At 36.0% G+C, this 20,893-nt stretch overlaps 10 protein-coding genes and 6 pseudogenes across 16 annotated transcripts, besides 2 other annotated features; 9 read left to right on the forward strand and 7 right to left on the reverse strand.

Moving 5' to 3' along the window:
• Positions 1-14,285: part of a mobile genetic element that runs on past the window's edge.
• On the forward strand, positions 948-1,532 carry TVAGG3_0125230 (uncharacterized protein; the record flags this gene model as incomplete). The annotated part of the gene is made up of 1 exon (XM_051223734.1): positions 948-1,532. The coding sequence occupies one exon, from the start codon at positions 948-950 to the stop codon at positions 1,530-1,532; it is 585 nt and encodes a 194-aa protein (XP_051108720.1).
• On the forward strand, positions 1,569-1,900 carry TVAGG3_0125240 (annotated as a pseudogene). Its single transcript has one exon. A coding segment is annotated over exon 1 (332 nt).
• On the forward strand, positions 2,497-3,372 carry TVAGG3_0125250 (annotated as a pseudogene). Its single transcript has one exon. A coding segment is annotated over exon 1 (876 nt).
• Positions 3,579-4,493, reverse strand: TVAGG3_0125260 (organellar and viral DNA polymerase type B; the record flags this gene model as incomplete). Its single annotated transcript, XM_051223735.1, has 1 exon — positions 3,579-4,493. One exon carries the CDS (start codon positions 4,491-4,493, stop codon positions 3,579-3,581), a length of 915 nt encoding a protein of 304 aa, XP_051108721.1.
• Positions 4,917-5,111, forward strand: TVAGG3_0125270 (uncharacterized protein; the record flags this gene model as incomplete). Its single annotated transcript, XM_051223736.1, has 1 exon — positions 4,917-5,111. One exon carries the CDS (start codon positions 4,917-4,919, stop codon positions 5,109-5,111), a length of 195 nt encoding a protein of 64 aa, XP_051108722.1.
• Positions 5,164-5,364, forward strand: TVAGG3_0125280 (uncharacterized protein; the record flags this gene model as incomplete). Its single annotated transcript, XM_051223737.1, has 1 exon — positions 5,164-5,364. The coding sequence occupies one exon, from the start codon at positions 5,164-5,166 to the stop codon at positions 5,362-5,364; it is 201 nt and encodes a 66-aa protein (XP_051108723.1).
• TVAGG3_0125290 (uncharacterized protein) lies at positions 5,393-5,998 on the reverse strand (the record flags this gene model as incomplete). The annotated part of the gene is made up of 1 exon (XM_001310511.2): positions 5,393-5,998. The coding sequence occupies one exon, from the start codon at positions 5,996-5,998 to the stop codon at positions 5,393-5,395; it is 606 nt and encodes a 201-aa protein (XP_001310512.2).
• TVAGG3_0125300 lies at positions 7,103-7,686 on the forward strand (annotated as a pseudogene). Its single transcript has one exon. A coding segment is annotated over exon 1 (584 nt).
• TVAGG3_0125310 lies at positions 7,719-8,406 on the forward strand (annotated as a pseudogene). Its single transcript has one exon. A coding segment is annotated over exon 1 (688 nt).
• TVAGG3_0125320 (DNA/RNA polymerases family) lies at positions 8,908-9,306 on the reverse strand (the record flags this gene model as incomplete). The annotated part of the gene is made up of 1 exon (XM_051223738.1): positions 8,908-9,306. One exon carries the CDS (start codon positions 9,304-9,306, stop codon positions 8,908-8,910), a length of 399 nt encoding a protein of 132 aa, XP_051108724.1.
• Positions 10,165-11,044, reverse strand: TVAGG3_0125330 (uncharacterized protein; the record flags this gene model as incomplete). Its single annotated transcript, XM_051223739.1, has 1 exon — positions 10,165-11,044. A coding segment is annotated over one exon (880 nt), but the record flags the coding sequence as incomplete, so codon positions are not given.
• TVAGG3_0125340 lies at positions 11,090-11,672 on the reverse strand (annotated as a pseudogene). Its single transcript has one exon. A coding segment is annotated over exon 1 (583 nt).
• TVAGG3_0125350 (uncharacterized protein) lies at positions 11,692-11,847 on the reverse strand (the record flags this gene model as incomplete). Its single annotated transcript, XM_051223740.1, has 1 exon — positions 11,692-11,847. One exon carries the CDS (start codon positions 11,845-11,847, stop codon positions 11,692-11,694), a length of 156 nt encoding a protein of 51 aa, XP_051108726.1.
• TVAGG3_0125360 lies at positions 11,867-12,267 on the reverse strand (annotated as a pseudogene). Its single transcript has one exon. A coding segment is annotated over exon 1 (401 nt).
• A 453-nt stretch (positions 14,286-14,738) lies between the features above and the next one.
• Positions 14,739-15,586, forward strand: TVAGG3_0125370 (uncharacterized protein; the record flags this gene model as incomplete). The annotated part of the gene is made up of 1 exon (XM_051223741.1): positions 14,739-15,586. A coding segment is annotated over one exon (848 nt), but the record flags the coding sequence as incomplete, so codon positions are not given.
• Positions 15,587-17,387: 1,801 nt separating this feature from the next.
• Positions 17,388-18,040: a mobile genetic element.
• Positions 18,041-18,965: 925 nt separating this feature from the next.
• Positions 18,966-20,801, forward strand: TVAGG3_0125390 (ATP binding; the record flags this gene model as incomplete). The annotated part of the gene is made up of 1 exon (XM_001316965.2): positions 18,966-20,801. The coding sequence occupies one exon, from the start codon at positions 18,966-18,968 to the stop codon at positions 20,799-20,801; it is 1,836 nt and encodes a 611-aa protein (XP_001317000.1).
• Positions 20,802-20,893: the final 92 nt, after the last annotated feature.

Raw genomic sequence — 20,893 nt, forward strand, 5'->3', positions numbered from 1 at the left:
TAAACAACACTTTCTCTGCTGGTTTGCCTATTGTTCATTCGAATGCAGAGTTTTCAGCTTTAGTAAACTCAAACACTTTAGCAAACATAAACTTAACCTTAGTTGACGCAAACTTTGTTCCTGTAAAACTTTTATGTCCTATGTATTGTCAATGACGGCAGAAAGTTTCGAATTGGAAGATGCAACTGGTGAAAGTATGTACTACAAACAACTTCAACAACAAATAGCTCAAGAACAACAAATGGAACAAATGCAACAACAAAGTCAAGAATAAAAAAAATATTTTTTTTATTTTTATAAAAATGTACAGAATAGACGTTTCAGATTTTTATGACTTCCAAGCGTTCAGAAATATGTGTCCATTTAGAGACTATAACAAAGCAGTCGAGAATTTGAAACGTTTAGTCATTTATGTTGACTCTGCCCAGAATGTTATGTCATGAAAGAATGGGATGTTGTCTTTAACAAACCAAGAGCACAATAGTGTCTGAACAAGAATGTAGACAGAAACTTAAGAAAATAAAGTCGTACAAGTTGGTATGAAGATGTTAGATGCTTGGGATATCTTATTGTCAAGTTAGAAGATTTTTCAGTTCGTGGTATAAATTTATACACCATCTCCAAACTTCTATTCTATCTTCACTGGATATAAATATGAACAAGTAGAATGGAAAGAAAATATTATAGAAGCTTGGTTAGACCATGTCAAAGAAATTATATGCAATGGAAACGAAAGAGTCTATGAGTATATCTTATGTTGGTTTGCAAACATCTTACAACATCCAAGTGCTAAAAATGAAACTGCTCTCATTGTAATTGGAAAACAAGGAACTGGTAAGAACACTTTCTTTACAGATATTTTGTGCAAACTGTTAGAGGGCTATTCGAATCCGAATATGACAAACTTAGAAAACATCTGCGGTAAATTTAACTCTTCAATAGAGAATATGAAACTTATAGTATGTAACGAACTTCAAAGTATAGATACAACAAAGGTTTTAAACTCAGATGCTTTGAAGAGTCTTATAACAGACAAAGTTGGAGTTGTTGAAAGAAAATATAAAGACCAAAGAGTTTGTGAAAATGTTGCAAATTTCATCATGGTTTCAAACAACGCTGTTCCGATGAAGTTAGAAAGTTCTGACAGAAGATATGTAGTTGTCAGAACGTCAGATTCTCATATGCAAGATACAGAATATTTTGACGACTTAGCAGAAACTTTGACACCTAACTTTTACAACCACTTGTTCTCATATTTCATGACATTAGATATTTCTAACTTCAATCCAAGACAAATTCCACATACCGAAGAAAGACAAACGTTGTTAGAAGCAAACAAGAGTGTATATGAACTGTTTATAGATGAGACTAACTTTGAGTGTTTAGATGAAAGGTCATTGTACGATTCATATAAACAATATTGTCAAGAATATGGTTATATGGCAGCTTCTAAACGTACATTCTTGGCAAATGTCAAAAATCTTTTAGACATACAGAACGGCGTATATACAAAGAAAAATTTTTATGAGTAAATTTTAAAAAAAATATTTTTTTATCCGATAGAAAAGATGATGAAATTCATCTCAGTCAACAAGTACATGACAGAAGTCAAAGAAGAACTAGACCCATTCGCTTATTTGAATGTTTACTTCTACCATTTTGAAAAGTCTACATTGTGACAAAGTTTGGAACATCGAACCAGTTAAGTTTGCTATTGTGACTAAAAATGGTGCGAAATTTGAAGACTTAGACATAGAAGGTTTGTTAGCAGTCAAAGAAAATTTTGACAGAAAGTTCTCAAAACTCGAAGAAGGTAAAAGCATACAAACTTGTTATACCTTATGAACCAAAGAAAGCAGACGACTATGATATTATGAGTCTAAGATAGTTGAAGTTCAAGGTAAATTGGGTAAAAAGATTTTAGAGTCTAAACCAGTGTTTTGCTCCTAAAGAGGAAGAACATTGACATTGACCCAGAAATGTTCTAAAAATAAAATTTTATTTTACATGTCAAAATTCTTTTTCTCTGGCTCTGGCTCTGGCTCTTTCTTCTCTTCTTCTACTTTCTTTTCTTTCTTTTCTCTCTTCTTCTTCTTCTTCTCTGGTGGAGTTATGTCAAATTTCTCAGAACCATATTTATGTAAAAGTTCTTTGTCCTTTTAATAGCTCTTCTATTCTGTTTTCTATTTCATCTTCAAGAACAGCGCATGTGCCTTCTTTGCATTCTAAGAACTTTTGTTGGACTTCATCTTTCCATCGGCGTCATCTCTGTCAACAAGTCTGTCATTGACAAATTTTAAGACTGCTCTTTGTAATGTTTTATGGTTTTGTTCATATTCCAGAAACAGAACTTTAGAACAAATTCACCTTTCTTGTTTACACTATGTAAGATTTTATGGTCGACAGATGTTTTGCTGTCAAAAAGCTTGTCTCGAATATAGATAGCGAAATCATAGACATTTTCTAAAAGATAAAAATTTTAATTTTTTAAAATATATGTTAGAAAAAAAGTTTGCTGACATTGACAAGAAATTTGAGAATGTTTGAAGAAGAACAAGAGGAAGTTAGAAAATGCTCAGATAAAACCCATACATGACAAGTTCTTATTTGCTCAGAATGGGTATAACAGGTCTAATCGCACCACCTGGGTCGGGTAAGACTTTCACTTATCTTAAAATGGCTGCACAACAACAAGAACTAGATGAGAAGAACCCATTCTATGAGTTAGTAGTCATTTGTAGTACTTCTGGTCAATTTGACCAAACCGTAAATTCGTTCAAAGATATTATAAAAAAGTCTAAGTTAGTATGTATAAAAGACTCTGAGTTGTTGGATTGGATAAAGAAGTACCAAAGAAGAGTTTTGAAGTACAATGCTATAAATGAGTATGTCAATTCGAAGTTTAAAGACCCAAATGAGGAAATGCAGAGAATATTAGAGAAGAAACACTTCAGAAACAAACAGAAAGAGATAGAATACATTTCGAAGAAATTGCAATCGTACGATTGGAAAACGTACCCTCATAGGTGTCTTCTTATCTTAGATGACTTTGCTTCTCATCCTTTGTTAAAGAACAGAGAACAAGACATGTGTCGAATTCTTAAGAAACTTAGGCACTTTAACATCTCAGTTGTCATTTGTGTACAGACAGCAAAGAGTTTAAGTAAGGATGTTAAAAGAATACTTACTGACATCATACTTTTCCCTGGATTGTCCGAAGACGATTTCATGGAACTTATGAAAGAGTCCATGGCAGGTAAGTTTGACAGACATGAACTATGGGAGAAGTACAAAGTCATACAAGACCCTCATACTTCTTTCAGAATTCACATCTACGCGAACAAAGTTCAAATTGTAAAAAGTCAAGCTTGAAAAATAAAGAGTGCATCTACCCTACTTGTTTGAAGTTGTCAAAATACTCTCTTATTTTTTACGATTTTCATGAGTTTTGGCTACCCCTGTAAAAGTCGGTCTAGAGAAATTTCATGAAATTTGGTCATTTTTTTCAGCAAAAATATATTTTAGGGTAGAAGGGTATATCTACCCCGTTTTCTAACCTCTTTTCTACCCCAGTTATTTTATAAGCGTTTTACATGGTAAACATTGTGAATTCGTGAAATTCTAAACAGTTTTGTAGCTTCTATTTCTTCACGAAGGATATCGAATGTTTTCACAATGCCGAAAGTTTCTTTATATTTCTTCTTGACGTCAGACAGAAGGAAATCTTCTGCTGTTGGATAGTTTTTGTTCAGAAATGTCAACATGTCCATTTTATCTTCTGTTGGTTTCTCTGCCTCCCTCTTTAAGTCAGCATAGTCGTTTCTCATACGTTCTATCTCTTTGACGGAGTAGTTATATTTCCTCATTGCTGCTTTACATTTAGAACATTGTGGGTTCATTTTTGCGTTATATTCTGAAACCTTACCTGCTAGTATGACTAAGGCGTCAATTGCTCTCTTTAACTCAAAAGTTGCGGGTTTTATCTGTTCATTCCATATCTTACCTCTTCTATCTTTATCTCTTATCTGCCATACACATTTTGCAACTAACGAAACAAAGTTGTCGTAGGTCTTAAACTCCCCAGATTTATATATGTCAGAGATGTTCTTATATACCATATCGCAATCTTTGTCCATGACTTTGTGGTTGCAATGAAATCCAAGAAACTCATAGTTAACCTTTCGTATGAACTTCTTTATTTCTACTGAGTCAGTTGCTTTGACTTCTATTTCATCGAATTCTGGAATAGTGAGTTTTTGTTGTTGTATTTCAGGAAGTTTAGGTAGATGGTCAATAATATCCTGCATTTCATAAAGATACTGTTCATTTGTTTCATCTTTCGCACTACAGTTTAGATCTCCTTGGAGAAGTTCTTGCTTTATCTTCTGGATTTCTGTTTCGAAAGTATATGAAGAAGGAATGAAGCTTTTCATCTCTACTAACATTGAAGTTGGGTTCATGACTAACGAGTTTGGTGCTGTTGTTGCTAACATGTTCTTACAATAAAAATAAAAAAATATTTTTTTAAAAAAACCAACTTTATTTTTTATTTCGGGAAAACTCATGACAAATTCAAGAGGGTAGAAAACGGGGTAGAAAAGAGGTTAGATCTAACCTTCTACCCTAAAATATATTTTTGGGTGTAAAATTCAAATTGTAAAAAGTCAAGCTTGAAAAATCTAAGTGTTTAGTCTTAGTAAGATGGTAGCTTCTTAAAGCATATGCCGTCCTTGAGTTTTATGTACGTGAAGAGAAGTACAATGAATTCAATTACGAGTACAATTGCAATGACAACTAAGGCAACTATTTTTGTCTTTTGCCAGCAAGAGTACTTCTTCTCTTCCAATGGTTCGGCAGAACTATACTCACTCATGAGAAATGCCAAAACGGTTTAATAGAAAAAGTGTCATTTTTTCATGTCCGAAGACTCGAAGGTGCAACACTTCCAAAATACCGACGAACTCAGAAGAGCAGCATGGCAGTATCTTCTTGACAACTTCTTTGAGTTCTCCAGGTACACCTTGGAAAATGCTGAAGAACTCCGACACAGAGAATTTGGAGAAATTGCACTCCAATACTACATTGACAAACAAAGGGTAAACAAAGGGTAAACAAAGGGTAAAATAAGACTAAAAACTTAACGTTTAAAAAGTGACATTTTTAATGAGCTCCGAGTCACCGAGAAAACTTGGTCAGATGTTAGCAGCTTACTTCCCTGAGGAAGATGGAAGCGTTACATACGTAAGGTTCAAAAACAACGAACCTGGAATTGCGTACCAAATTCGCAATTACATGACCATGGAAGAGTACGAAAGGTTCCTACAAGAGAAACCAGCTCTAAACAACCCAGAAAAGAAAGAGTAAAAAGTTTAACTCGTAATTGTTTATTTTTTTACTTGTATGGGCAAGCTGCAAGAATGAAGTCGACTATCTCAGTCTTTGTCTTGACCAGTTGGACTGCTCTTGCGAGTACGTCTGTTTTGCGGTCTCCAGCTGGTGTCTGACCTTCGTAATTGCGCATGTTCTTGAGAGCTCCAACTGTAAATGGTTGTAGGATGAAGAGTCTCTCAGACTGCTTGAGGTAGTCTTCACGGTCACGAACCGAATCTGTGGTACGAGTCGAATCGGTCGACCTTAGGGAAGAGACTGAAAGCCTGTCATCTTCCATAGGGGCTGTGGCATACTCTTTGCGTAAACGGTTCAGACCTTCTTCGAACTCTTGGTCTCTCTTGGATTGAGATTGGAATTGGAATTGGGGTGGAGGGTTTGACATGAACATCCAAGGGTTAGGGCAATAAGGCATAGGCTGAGGAGGGTAGTTCGGGAAGCCTTGTAGTGGAAATTGGTAGTAACCTTGAGGTGGAAATTGGTAGTAATTTGGTGGAGGGACTTGCTGGAACTGAGGTACTTGTTGGAACTGAGGTTGCTGAGGTGCAGGGGCTGGTGCTTTAGGTTCCTCTGGTTGGGATATGGGCTCGGTTGGTGGTACGTCGGACATTGTCTTGAAACAATAAAAGACTTGTCTTGAAAAAGTAAAAGACTTGTCTTGAAACAATAAAAGACTTGTCTTGAAAAAGTAAAAGACTTGTCTTGAAAAAGTAAAAGACTTGTCTTGAAAAAGTAAAAGACTTGTCTTGAAAAAGTAAAAGACTTGTCTTGAAAAAGTAAAAGACTTGTCTTGAAAAAGTACGGGTATCGTCTGAAATCAAGACCACTGTTCTCAAATTTGAGAACTTTACACCAAAAAATTTCTTGAAAAATAACGGGTCTTGTCTTGAAAAAGTAAAAGACTTGTCTTGAAAAAGTAGACTTGTCTTGAAAAAGTAAAAGACTTGTCTTGAAAAAGTAAAAGACTTGTCTTGAAAAAGTAAAAACTTGTCTTGAAAAAGTAAAAGACTCGTCTTGAAACAATGACCGACATAGACCCAGCAGATGAGGCAATCTACCTTATAGAGATAAATGCTAGTTAGGACTACCTGAGCCATCTGAAGTCAACAAGACCATTGCAGGCTGGGTGTCTGGAAGAAGTGCGCTTAAAATTGAAATTGACACTGGAATTGTCCTGCAAATACCAGAAAACACTCCTTTCGACGACATAAAAGAGTGAAGAAAGAAGTCCTCTTGAAGTTCTTTGCCAAGCGTCCTTGGATACTACTTCCAAACAGAGAGAACCCAACTGTACGAATTGCCCAAATTCTCAGAGGACTCTTACACTTCTCGGGTCGGGCGTTTTTCATAAACACAGAAGGCGACATCGTACCTTTACAGTAAACATCTCATTTTAACTTACTTTTTTATGTTTTTACTCACACTCGTACTCAACAGGTATGTGTACACATATTCAACTGTGAACCTTGTATTGACCGGTCTTCCTGCAAATGCAAGTTCGGTCAATACACAATTTATGGTGGCAAGAAAGACAGTGGGGAATGTTATTCTGACATCTGTTGTTGCGCTCGAGAGAGAATTGAAATTCCAGACCCAACTCCAACACCAACACTCAAGTTGCCAAAGACTCATGTGAAGAAGAAGCCTTCTGGTAAGTTTCTTATAGCCATATACATGGCACGCTTTGAGTAAAAACATTTTTTTCATTTTTTGAATGAAGCAAGTTAAATTCGTCCCACACCAATCTCAATGGACCGATGAAGAGTTTCAAGCCATGGTTGAAGGTTTGAGAACGACATAGACGGCGAACTTGAAGGAGCTCAAACCACAATTGCAACCAAAATTGCACAAGTCAAGGAACAGATAGCTCCACTTAAAGCTACCAAAGCTACTCTTGACCTCATGGATACTTACCGTTTAGAAGTAAAGAGTGGAATAAGACAATTAAAATTAAAACTTCTAAACTACGAAGCTATACTCCAAAAGTTAGCAGAAATGAGAAGACTTTACCAGAGCTACTTACATGTAAGGGACTTACCTTCAAGCAGTCCGACCAAAGATGAATTTTCTGACATTGTCCCAATTTTGTCCGAAAGTCAGCTCAGATGTTTCGAACTGCTCCCAACATATCCAGAATATGAACGTTTGCCTGAACTCTTCCGCAATCTCAAAAAACGTTTTTTGGTTCTCATGTTCGAAACTTTTATCGGAAGAGACAACAAACGTTCAGAAGAAGAACAAGATATTATTTTAAACTTGTTGTATGACTTAACCGTCATAACAAGCTTTTTGAAGTAAAACCGTCATTCTCAAACCACTTCATTTTTTCGATGTCCGAACAAGCACCGAAGCCGAACACAATGGCAGATGTCCTTTCAATGTTGCCAGACAAGCGCCCAGTTCAAATTCAAATTTTGAATTTGAAAGCTCATCTGACAAACACCGTTAAGACTCTCCAAAGTAGTCTTATGGAAGAGATGAAGGGACTTAAAGGTGAGTTCCTCATGAACCAAGCTTCCAATGAGAAAGTCCTGAATGATTTGACGGAAACCTTGCGCATTTACGCGAGAGAGAACCGAGACCTTGCCAGACTCATCTACCGTTTCTTCGAAGAGATAGATGCCATCTGGAAGGTACTCGGAAAGGACAGAACATCAACACCGTAATTCGTGAGTACCAAATTGAAGAAGGAATTTCGAAAGAAGAGGAAGAAGAAGAAGAGGAAGAAGAAGAGAAACACGAAGAAGAGGAAGTTTGGGCAACCCTTGTTGCCGATGACGCTTACGAAATTTCCCAACCCTACCCATACAAAATCCGCAACAAGGCGACAGGCAAGGTTCTTACCCCAGTCCTCAACAACTTGGGACACTTGACCCTTACCCTTCGAAATTACGGTAAATTTCCATGGGAAGGCTTGTCGGTATGCAATGGGTTCCAAATCCAAACAAGAAGACGAAGGTCAGACACATTGACGGTGACAAGCTCAACAACCGTAAGGAGAACCTCGAGTGGTTCTAAGAGTAAAAAAATTTTATTTTAGGGGGAAACCCCAAGTAAATTTAAGTTTTTAGTTGCGTAAGCGGCTTAAATTAATGGTCATTTGCAAAATTAGTTCCTGACCTCTGAATTGAACTCTTTCGTCATCCCAGTTGCGTAGGAGGTCGTCCCAGAGGAGTTGGTAGAATTGCCAATCCAAGGACGATTTGTCCTCCCAGGCATTGAGGATGTACTGCTCGTAGAGTCTCATGACCTCTGCCTTGCACCAGACACCCTCTCCCTTGGAACGTAAGGCTTCTTCGAAGTGCTCGAATGCGATTGGCTGCGGACCATCCGAAATGACACTTTTTGTCCGTTTGGTCAATGTTCGTGTCTCGTGCCATAGTCGACGAAAATACAGACAAACAGGTTATATATGAGTTTGAGACCAAGAATGGTGTAACTCGACCTGTCCGATTCAAAGACTCCGAGGGCGACCATGAAATTAAACGGAAATTAGCTAGGAAGGAATATAAAAATTTTTTATTTCATGCAATGTTTTATTTCTGTGCCGTCTTCTTTAACACCCCAGTACTTACGCTTGGAGAGGACATGAACTTCGGTGAAAATTTTGTCCAATTTGAATTGACCCATCTTTTCACCGACCATTCCCATTTCAATGAGTTTGTTGTATCCTTCTTCGTTCGTCATGAGTGCGTCGATGTTCTCATAGTAAACCTTGACTTTGGATTTGACTTCGGAGAAGAATTTGTTGTACTCGTCAAGGACTGCTTTTGCGAACTGAGGGTAAGACCAATGTTCGACAATAGGTTTTAATGTGGTTACTAAGCCACTTTCACCTTCGGTAAATTCGTATTTCAAAACAAAAGGAGAAAACCTTTCAACAAAGTTGTCGACCTTCTCATAATGTTTACTCTTCATCTCTTGAGGTTTTAATGGAATATCCCCATGTCGAATTCATAAGCAATTTGAGTGTCATTGCAAGTTTGGGGTTTGAAGCTTTCCTAATATCATACAGTTGTTGTATGACTTTTCCAACTGTATAGTTCCTTCCTGGGAACTCACCATCTTCGTTTGGAATTCCAGTCGGGATATATTGGACGAACCTCATGTACGCAGCGTTAAGGTCGACATAGTATATTTTTTCATCTGAGTCGAACTTGTCGCATCCAATCGGTCCAGTTTGTGGAAATTCAAGTGAGTCTCTTATCTTCTGAGAAACTTCTCCTGTTATCTCATAAACATCGTCGAAGCAACCTGTTTCATATAAAACCTTCTGACCTAACTCAGATGCTCTCCAATACAATTTGACGTCAATTGGATGTCTCAATGGAAGTTTGTTTATAGCATCTTGAAGTTCTTGCAACCTCATTGGAAGTTCTTCTGGTTCAGGTTGGTATCCGAACAATCCAACTCCTTTTGGAACTGTGTACTTCTTTTGTACTAGAACTTTGTCTGGAACAACTTTTGGTCTTGCTAACAGTGAAAAGTTTGTTTCGTCTTTTGGTACAAAACTTTCTGTCAGCTTGTCATCTGGAATTGGTTCCAACAAACCTTTCTCGAAAAGAATGTTAACAGCTCTGACAATGTTGCACTTGCCTTTTCCGAACAATGGGTTTGTAAGACTTTCGTTCAACATGAAGTGGTTGTGGACAATTACAATCTTCAACCATGGTAAGTCTTTGTCAACAACATAGTCGTCATGTGAAGAACCTTTCTCAGTCGGAATGTTGACTCGGATATTCACATTTGCCAACGGTGCAATTTTAGCCAATTGACCTCTGAGAATGTACCTTGTCTTCACACATGACTCAAGATACTTCATCTTCTCTTCTGAAACAAGACCAGAGTTCCTGAGACATGTAAGAATACAAGGTTCATTGACAATTGTTTCAATTGAATTGTAAATTCCATACCTTGTCAAGTCAATGTCAGACTTATTTATGAAGGGGAAGTATCCAGCATGTTGTCTGACTGCTTGAGGGTTAGGTTGGTACCATTCGAACTTGACACTTGCAATTCCTTCAATTGCATTCAAAATGTCTGAGTCGGAGTCAACCATTTGTTCTCTCTTTGTAGTCTTGAAAGCGTCAAGAAGTTGTGCGGCTGTTTGTTCATTGCCATGCGCATAGTAAATGTGACCATCTAAATCTGTTACGGTTAGTCTGAGATTGTATCCTTTCTTATTTCCGTCTTGTATGGCAGCAAGTACTCCCATGAAGCCTTCTTTGTTCTTTCCTTCGTCAAAGTTTACTGTAAAGGTTCGACCAGATGTAATTTGACTTCTAACTTCACGATACTTCTCATATGCATATCTTGTTCTTTCCATGGGAGCATGACCATTCTCTGCACTACCTTTTTTCCTTCTCAAAGGATGCAATTGTTCGTCATGTTTCCAGTAGAATCTGGCAAAGCCGTCGTGTCCTTCAACTTGAGGTTCACTAACATCGAAAGGCATGTCCATAAGACGTTCTTCTTCTAACCTCTCTAGTCTGTTTGGATAATTTGCACGTGCTGTTTCTAGGTCCATTTCGTAGCGAAGACCAGACAATTTGTCATAGACTTTTATTGGCTTTCCCTTCCTATATTTAAACTTCTTCGAAACTCTCCAACCATATCTTTGCAACTCTGCTTTTATTCTAGCAGATTTTCTATCCATTCTATATGGGGGCATTTTTATAAAAATAAAAAAATATTTTTTTCTTTACTTAACATAACCGCCTGCTGCCATAAGTCTTTGACGCCAACCCATACCAGCTAATGAAGGTTGACTTGGTTTAGTATTGAAACTAAACTTTGGTTTTGGTTTATCTTCAGTTTTTGGTTTTTCTTCTTCTATCGGTTTTTCGTCACTTTTCGGTTCCTCTGACTTTACCTCACTTGCAGGATGTTGTGTCGTCAACATCTTCATAAATATCATATGCCATTTGTTTTTGTTTTCCTTTCAACTTTTTGTGTTTGTTGTAAAGTTTAGAATATTTCGACTCTAAGTCAATGAGATGTTCTATAATGAACTGTTGGTCAGTGAAGTAAACTTTTCCATCTGTTGTCTCGAAAGCTCCTTCAGACTTCAATATTTTATTTGTGAGAGTCTGTTTCTTTTTTGAGATACTAGCCGTTCCATTTCTATGAAAAGTGACTTTGTAGTTAGGGTTTGTATTTCCAGACCTGGCACTTTCTATTATTGAATTTTTCTCTTCATCTGTAAGTTCTTTGACAGGTTTTGACAATGGTTCTGAACTTTTTGTTTGTGGTGTCAAATCTACCGTTTCAACTTCTTCGGTCATTTCATCTCAGTAAAAAATTTTAGTTTGGTTTGTTTTCAACTGGTTGTTTAGGTTTTTTAAGTCGGTCTAAAACTTCCTGAGGTATAGGAAGAACTTGACAAACACGTGGTTGTGTAACTGCTGGAAGCCGACAAATCCATCTTGAACCCATTTGTCTCAATGCTGTATTGTTCATTTCATCTCAGTAAAAAAATTTACATTCCCCACGTTTGAGGCGGTTGCGGTTGGTTGTTGTTTACCCACTGTTGTGCATGGTTATATCCTCTGTTAAAGAATCTTTCACCTTGGTCCATATAGTGCCTGCTTGGTTATAGTAGTCATTTGCTTTGTTATAGTAGTTTCCTGCTTGTCTTCCTACATTGTCCATCCATCCTTGAACTTTTCCTCTTGTTTCAGGATTTGGAATAAGATTTGCTGCATCTCGTGCTACATCCCAACCTTTCTGTACAGTTTGTATAATAGGTTGTGCTTTCTCTTTAAGTATACCTAATGTACTCAAAATCTTCCTTCCAACTCCAAATACACCTCTGGCTATTGTTCCCACTGCGGGCAAAAATCTGGATGCAACTCCTGCTAATGCGCCAAATAAACCCATTTCTTATGGGTAAAAAATGACGAATCCAAACAAGGACCCCTATGTTTCTAAGGCAACAAAGAAAGCACTCATGATAAAAATCTTTAGTTCAACACCAAATGCTTGGTTTATGGATATCTTGGAAAACATTCCGAGGTATAGAGAAGATGGACCACCATACTGGCTAATATTTGTCGGTCAAAACACAAGATACTGTGAAGCCATACCATTCAGTCCAAAAATATTTTAGATGTGAAAACTGCTTTGACAATATTCGTTGACAAATACCATCCAACAAAACTGACATCTGACTGTGAAAGTTCTTTCAAATCAGACGATATTAAAAACTATCTGCGTTCAAAAAATGTAAACCAATATTTCATTGTCGACCAAAACCATTCTGCTCTTGGTGTCATTGACAGTTGTATAAAAATCTTAAGAGACTTAAACCAACCACAAGGTGGTGAGGTAGAAATGAAATGTCATATGACGACAAATATAGACACTTCTCCATGGCAAAGATGAGACAAGTTTTAAATATTTACAATAGCCGTAAACAAAAAGGTTTGGGAAACCACTCCCCCGAAGAAATGAAAAACAACCCTGACTTAGAGAAAGACTATATATTTAATAGTTTAGTCAAAAGAGACAAACAAGAAAGAATGCCAGGCTTCAAACTTAAGAAAGGTGACAAAGTAAAAATAGAAATACCTAAACGCGACCCATATGAAAATACTATTGACTATGACAACAATGGGAACTCGACAGGTACTCACATTCGTGTTCGTAAAAATAGAAGAAAGTATACAAGAGAATATTATGAAGTTTTAGGCAAACATGGCAAAATGTACAGACCTGCAAGCAGAAGATAAAACTACTATTGTCAGACCTCGTTTCAAACTTGTCAAAGTTCAAGGTGGTATACTTTCAAAGACAGTTCCTAACAAATATAAGACAACTCCTGACGAATATGCTAAAGAAGTTGAAAATGACGACTAAGCAATTCTATACCATGCGTAAACTGTCATGTAAGGTGGCATGTAGTCTTTACTTTGTCCCGTTGTTTGTATATCCTGAAACGCGATGTGTATGGTTTCCTTCTCCCTGAGTGTCACTCCAGTAACAATTTATAGCAAACTTAACGTCGTCTTTAACATCATATCCTTTACCTTTTTCATTCTGACCAATCCCAAAATCTATGCTTATGCCAACCTGCTTGAGATGTACTTAAATCTATGTAGTGACTGTGTGCAGGTAGGTTTTCACCTGAAATCGTTTTACTCCCACCTGTTTCCTTTGAAGAGTTTGCACAATACAAAAACCTGTCGACTATTTGAGTCCAAGTTCCAACCAAGTACTACTTCTGGTCTGGTAGAGTTCATTGACGTGTAAATAGAACCTATAGGATATAGTGTTTGAAGTATTTCTGTCTTTAACGTTTGAAGCTCTGTTTTGTCAGCTTTCTTATCTAACTCATCGTTAACATATGTTTTGTCAGCTTTTTTATCTAACTCATCGTTAACATATGTTTTGTCAGCTTTGTTGTCATATAAATCTTGAGCAGTGAATTTAACATTGTTTTCATCCTCCATGACATAGACATTTCTACATCTAGTGTATTTCATCGTCGTTATGTCATCCTCCGATGTTAAACCTTGTGGAAAGTTAGGAGGTTTCCAATTTAATACATCCCCACCAGTTCCATCAGGTTCTTCAACCGTTCCTGCAATATTTTCTATACCAACAGTTGCGAAGAAATCGTGTGTATGGTTCTTATCTGCCTTCTTTTCAAGGCTAACGTTTAAGTCTGTTATTTCAGAAGATGTATGTGTATGTCCAACGGCACTTTTCCTGTTTAAGGTTTCTTGTAAGTTTGTAATATTTGCAATGGTATGTGTATGTCCAACGGCACTTTTCCTGTTTAAGGTTTCTTGTAAGTTTGTAATATTTGCAATGGTATGTGTATGTCCAACGTCACTTTTCCTGTTTAAGGTTTCTTGTAAGTTTGTAATATTTGCAATGGTATGTGTATGAGTCTTTTTAGAATATTCGTTTTCAGCTCTTGTCACTTCACTTGACATTTTATTGTCAACATATGTTTTGTCTGCTAGTTCAGGATGAGTATGTTCTTTTGTTGCATATGTTGCATCTGCTCTGTCATGTTCTTCTTGAACTTTTTCAATGACATACTCTTTGTCAGCTTTGTTGTCAACATCTGCTTTCAAAAGAAGTTCTTTTATAGGTTTCTCGTTTAAAGTTCCTTTTGTTGGATTTACACAGACAGTATGGTTCTTACTGTCTTGAAATAGAAACTCATCTGTCATTGGGTTTATCGTCAGTTTTAAGTTTCCTTCTTTCAATGACTCAGATATCTTAGAATAGTTTGAAAAGTTTGTTGTGTTCTTATTTAGAGCTTGCAAAATGAGTTGTCGGTTGTGTTGTATTTCTCTCATAGACGCTGTTTCTTTCGACATTTTTATTCTAGATAAAATATGCTTTCAATAGAAAAAGAAAATTCAAGAGTTGCTACAACTAAACCATTAGATGAACTTTTTACGAATGTCGGTCAAAAGTTTGAGACAGAGACCGTAAAGCATGAAGGCTATCGTTTTGACTACCCGTTAAGATGGTTAAGAGACCCATCCGTCACAAAAGCTATTGGCTTTCGTAGAATGAAGTTCATTTCAGAAGCCATACATGGTTTCCCATTTACGGTCGCTTTTGAAGTTCGATACTATAACAAAGAAAAACGTACGTATGAGAAATTTGAACAGGGAAAACTTTTACAAGTGAATTTGCTTGTAAACTTAGAAACAACTCTTCAAGCTTTTCAAGAAAAAATAAACGATATCTATCTCGAATATGCAAAACAGTACAACATTGACGAAGGAGAGTACCATCTCGATATTATATATGACAGGAAAAATGCAACTGTTAAATTCAATAGAATAGAAGACCTTGGAGAAGACGTTTATATTTCTACAAAATATAACAACTTGGCATGGTATAGATTTTTGAGGATGTTAAATCAGCCTGCAGAATATCCAGTACACCCGAACTTTTATGAAGTCGAAAACCCTAATGGAACATATGAAAATGTTTTCGACTCAGATGCTATTATAGTTCATGCTTCATTTTCTGGTGCACAAAACTCTTTTTTATGCTTGGCAAATGACTTTTACGAAAAACCTACAAAGTTATACGAACCACCAAGTGGAAGTATTTCAGACTTTCAAGTATGGTTTACAACAGATGGAAGAAAGAGAATAGTTCCATTATACCATGCGTTTTACTTAGAACTTAGTTTCATATACAACTACTATCGAACGGTAAAATATAATCTTTTAATACGGTTGAGGTGTTGGATTTGGTTGCCAACTAGACTGTGGTGCAGGTTCAGGCTGTTGTATAACAGGAGCTTGTTCTTCTGGTTCAGGGTCTTTAGGTATAATACCAACGAACTGACCTACTCTTTTACCAATATTTTTGACTCCGTTCCAAATTCCTCTTCCGACAGATTTTATTCCATTCCATATACCTCTTCCAACATTTCGAAAAAGTTTCCTATTCTTCCAAAGAAACCCATTTTACTATATGTAAAAATCTAATGTCGCCTAGTCTCTTACGTTTCCTGTTGAGTTCCATAGCATTCTTTAACTGGAGCTCATACATTCTGTTTCTCCTCTGGTAGAAAAATTATCTGGGTCAACTCCTGTGTTCGCGTCATCTGCATAAAGTTGTTTATATCCCACTTCAGGGTTTGTATAAAACTCTTTCCATCTCATATTTGCATACCATGGTGGTAAGCCTAACGCAGCGTCATTTGACATGGCAGTTTGCATTTGTACATCTGTTGGCACTTGACCATAGTTTGCCATTGCAGTTTGTATTCTAACTTCATTTGGAATATTCTCTGGGTTTGGTTGTCCAGGTTGCTGTGCATTCGCTAAGTTCTGTGCGTCCATTTAATATTAGATAAAAATATCTCTTACGAGTACATATGCTGAACATTTGCAGGCATTGGTTCATCTTCATATTCTCTATATCTTTCTGCCACGTCAAAATAAGTAAATGACACAATGGAAAAACCTAAAACAAGTAGTCCTATTTCAACCACATTTACTTACTAGTAAAATTTCTTTGTTATGACACTTTCTCCAGTTTATAGGACCTCTCTCATATTCTATCTTATCGTATCTAAACTCATAGTCATGTATGTCCTCTAACCATCTCATGAACTTTCCAAACCACTTTTATCGGATGTAAAGTAAAAGCATGGATGGTTATGTAAAACGTCTAAAAGTTTCTAAAGAGTCTCTCAAAGTCCATCTACTTGGTATTGAAAATCCCATGTGTTAAAGAACGGCGGGTCACTATAAAGAAAACATTTTCCTTGTCTTTATATTTTTCATACAACTCTGTCCAATGACATCTCACAAACTCTATACCCTCATATATTTTTCTATGTCCTCTTTGAAAACATTTTATAGTTAGAATATAAAACTTTTGACATAAGTGTTTCAATGTCATGAACTCTTATAGCACCACTATATAATAGTCTAGCAGATATACTATCCCAGTCAATATACTCTGCCTTTTTCAAAACCTCTCTGACAGTATTTTTCTTATCTAATGGTATACGTTCCATCTTACCTATAGGTATCTTTTCTTTTAACTCTTTCAATATTTTGTTTGTGTCTGGTATATGTTTGAGACGGTTCATATAGTTGTCGAAGTCATTGCATATAATCTTTGAGTCAGGAAATATTGTATGGCACAAATGAGATATATAGAAACTTCCACCGAACAAGTCTACAAATGTTAGACCATTCGGTAGTTTCTTAAGTTCTCTCAATATAATATCTTTACATCTACTCTTATTTCCAAAGAAGGGTAACGGTGGTTTTGTAAAATTCATTTATATATAATAATAAAAATGTTTTTTCCTGAAAAGTGACAGAAAAGTGACGGGGGGCTAGAGGGCACGAAGTGCCTGGAAGCCCCACTACCTTTTTTTTTTTTTTTTTTTTGTATCAAAAAGAAAGGAGGTCTGATATAGACAACATATATCGTTGAAGGTTGAAAAAATCTCTAATATTTGAGCCCAAAATTTCGAATTTTAATTTTTTGAAAAAAGAGGCCACCCGTATGTACGTTTATTTGAGAGGAGGAGGATTATATTTTTGAAAGGGTGAAACATTATGAATATGTTAATGATATAATAATATGTATTATTATAAAAAAGAAAAAATAAAGCACGTTAAAATTTTTCTTTCTTGATTTTTTACAAAATCTACTTAGAATTATGCAAAATATGACTAAATAATTATAAATTTCAAGTTAAATTTTAATTTTGATAAATAATTTAAATTTCAAAATATCAAGTTCAGTTCGACTATGTATGTAGTAATTCCTCAATAAAGTGCCAAAACCCTATTAAAATATATGAACATTTTCAACATTTTAATGTTTTTATTTAAAAATTTGATGGAATATGAGCTTCAAACAATTATTATGTAAATAAAAATAATTAAATATATGTATTTATTCGTATTACAACCGTAGTAAGTCGATTCTTCCTTTCTTCTACTGAGTTTTGAATTTGATTTCGAATTGTAAAGAGATTCAAAGGGAAAATACTAGCGGATAAAAACTACCTCCATGAAAGGGTCATAATGGACTCAAGTTGTATTTTTTGATATTTTTTGCTTTTCGAGCCTAAATAGGTAGCCAAGATAATGCCTAAAAATAAGGTTCTAAATTCTGAAGTTTACATGATCCTCTCGTGTGCACCCTTAAAATTCTTGCATAAATATAGAAATATAACATTCCCATACTATCATATGACAAATATTGTCTGTAATTGCGCAAAATCTAATCAAAAAAAATTTATAGATATGCATGACTAGGCCCAGGTATTTGGCATAACGAGAAGATAAGCTCCACATATTGGGATGGAATCACTTCTGACAATATGCAATTTCAGAAAAATATTGCTTTTTATTTTGCGATAATCGTATTTAAATACATAGTCAAATTTCACATGACATTTCGGTCTAAACAACAATGATATCATCTTCCATTTCTCCATCTCTTTCGATTAGTGCAAGAATACAACAAGCGATTGTTCATCGGGAACAGGGCTATAAATTGCAATACTGCACATAGAGAACTCTTCAATAGTTGGTCTTCGGATGTAGCACCTATCATTGTTATAGATCTGTAAAGCTGCGTTAGAAGTTAAAACCCATGAACTTTCTAATCATCATGATGACTTGCAAATCCTCCAAACCATCCACCGTCGGCTCCTGCTCGGTCGCTCCAGCTAAATTCATTGCTTTGAACACCATGAGGATTTTGGGATTGTTTTTCCCTCACCCCTTTTTTATATTTTATTCTCAAATTTGACCCGAATTGAATTTATAAAAAAAATAATACTCCTTCTTCTTTTTTCGCTTTCTTCATCAATCCTTTTAGGTGTAGATGTAGGTGCTGAACAGCTTAGAGCATCTATTTTGCGCCAAGGACAGACATTCGAAGTTCTACACGGAGCAGATAGTGAAACTTCATACCCTACAGTTTTAACAATTATTCCAAAAGATGGAACAGTTCCAGACATAATAAATGAATCAGATATCGATAAATTTGAATTCCATTTCAACAACTTAAATCTTGCAAAGAAAAATCCTAACAGCACAATCCATTATGCTTCAACATTGATGGCAAAAGTACCAACAACAGAACTTACTGATCTTTCACAAAACAGACGCCTCTGGGGACAGCCATCTCTTTATTATGATGAAAGAATTTTAATTTCAGGCTTATTACCGGAAATCCCAATTTACAGAGCCTTGAGAAGAATCAATCAAACAGTTACAGAACTAGTTCCCCAAGCTAAATCAGAATATTTAACTATTGTTGTTCCGAAATTTTATCCACAGCAAGAAAGAGATTCGCTAGCAGCTATGACAAAAGATAATGGGTTCAAACCGAATATCGCTGATTGCACAAAAGCCGCTGCATATTGGTATTTCCTTCATAATTCTGGAAAAACGGGCCTTAAGAGAGAAAAAGTTTTGTTTGTATTCTTTGGAGCATCTAACCTACAATTCGTATTAATTCAAAACTATAAAAAAGGCACAACTTCATATTCAGTTGAAAAAGAGTATTCTTTCGATGATACGATCGGTGGTCGCGATATCGATGTCGCAATTGCCGATATACTTGCTAAAAAATACAATCATACAATTACTCCTAAAATTGAACAAATTTTATTGATGGAAGCCAAAAAGATTAAAGAAAAACTAACCATTATGGATACAGTATCCGGAATGATAGATAGCATTGACGAGAATGGAGATTTCCGTTATCAAGTAACTCTTGACAATGTTTTGGAAGTTATTTCACCTTTACTTGATAGAATCAAACAAACAGCTCAGCGCATTAAGAAGATACCGGACAAAGTGTATTTGCTTGGCGGAAGCTCAAGAATCCCTACTTTTCAGTCAATTATCAAGAGAACTTTCAAAGCTGCAAAAGTATACACTTCTATGTCCAAAGATGAAATGCTTGCATCAGCTGCTGCAATGCTCTCCGCAGAATTAAGCTCAGAATATCAATTGCCGCCATTAAATTACACGTCTCTCAAGATTTACAACATGACAGTTAAAACTCCAGACAAAACTCTCCCATTTGAAGGGATAGTACTAGAACCAGACGAAAAATACTGGGTAAAGCAGAACGGAGAGTATTTCCCAACTGGATCAAATTATTACATGATCTGGAACCAAGCAGGAGAGAACACAACGTTCAGACAACTCAAAGATGGACGTTGGAGGTTCCAAAACCCTAAGAGTAAATTGTTCCAACCTTGGAGAGCTCAATTATTGCTCACAGGAAGGAAAATTGTTAAGCAAGAAGATGATAGAATCGAATTACAGAAGACTATCAACTCAATGGAACAGCTTCTCCTTCAAACAACAGAAGTTTTGATGTCGAACCCGAATTATACGACACAAAAAGAAAGGAAGCTTCTTGAAACAGCAGCAAAGGTTACAAACAGATGGTTCTTGTCTCAGAAGACTTATAATATCACTACATTACGTTACAGATATAAATTATTGGAAGATGCCTTTTCTTCTGTCTTCACAAGAGCTCAAAATGCTGAACTACTACCTCAGGCATTGCATAATCTTACGCAAACTATCAAATTTGCCAAAGAACAAATTTCGAAATGGAGTTTATCTCCGAAATCGAAACAACCAGATCGTCCTGACGTCAGGAATATATTGAGAAATATTATTGACGCAGAAACATGGCTCCAGGAAAGAACAAAAATGCAGAAGAATCTTGATTTCTTCGATCCACCAAAATTAACTTGGTATGGAGTTAAAGAACAGACAGATAGAATTGCTGACTTGTTGGAAGACGTGATTAAAGGTCTCCAAGGAGCTCATCAACAGCAGCAACAGCCACAACAGCAACAAAAGGAAGGTGTTTATGTTTACCCTCCAGAATCTGTTAATGTTAATTACAATAATAATGTTAAAAATTGATTTTATTATTATTTTCGAATTAAATTCTTTAATTTTTTTATAAATCTATCAGAAAAGAAAAACAAATCATAAAGTTTATCTGGAAAAAATAA

Source organism: Trichomonas vaginalis, chromosome IV (assembly GCF_026262505.1).
Source record: "Trichomonas vaginalis G3 chromosome IV, whole genome shotgun sequence".
Classification (NCBI taxonomy): Eukaryota; Parabasalia; order Trichomonadida; family Trichomonadidae; genus Trichomonas; species Trichomonas vaginalis.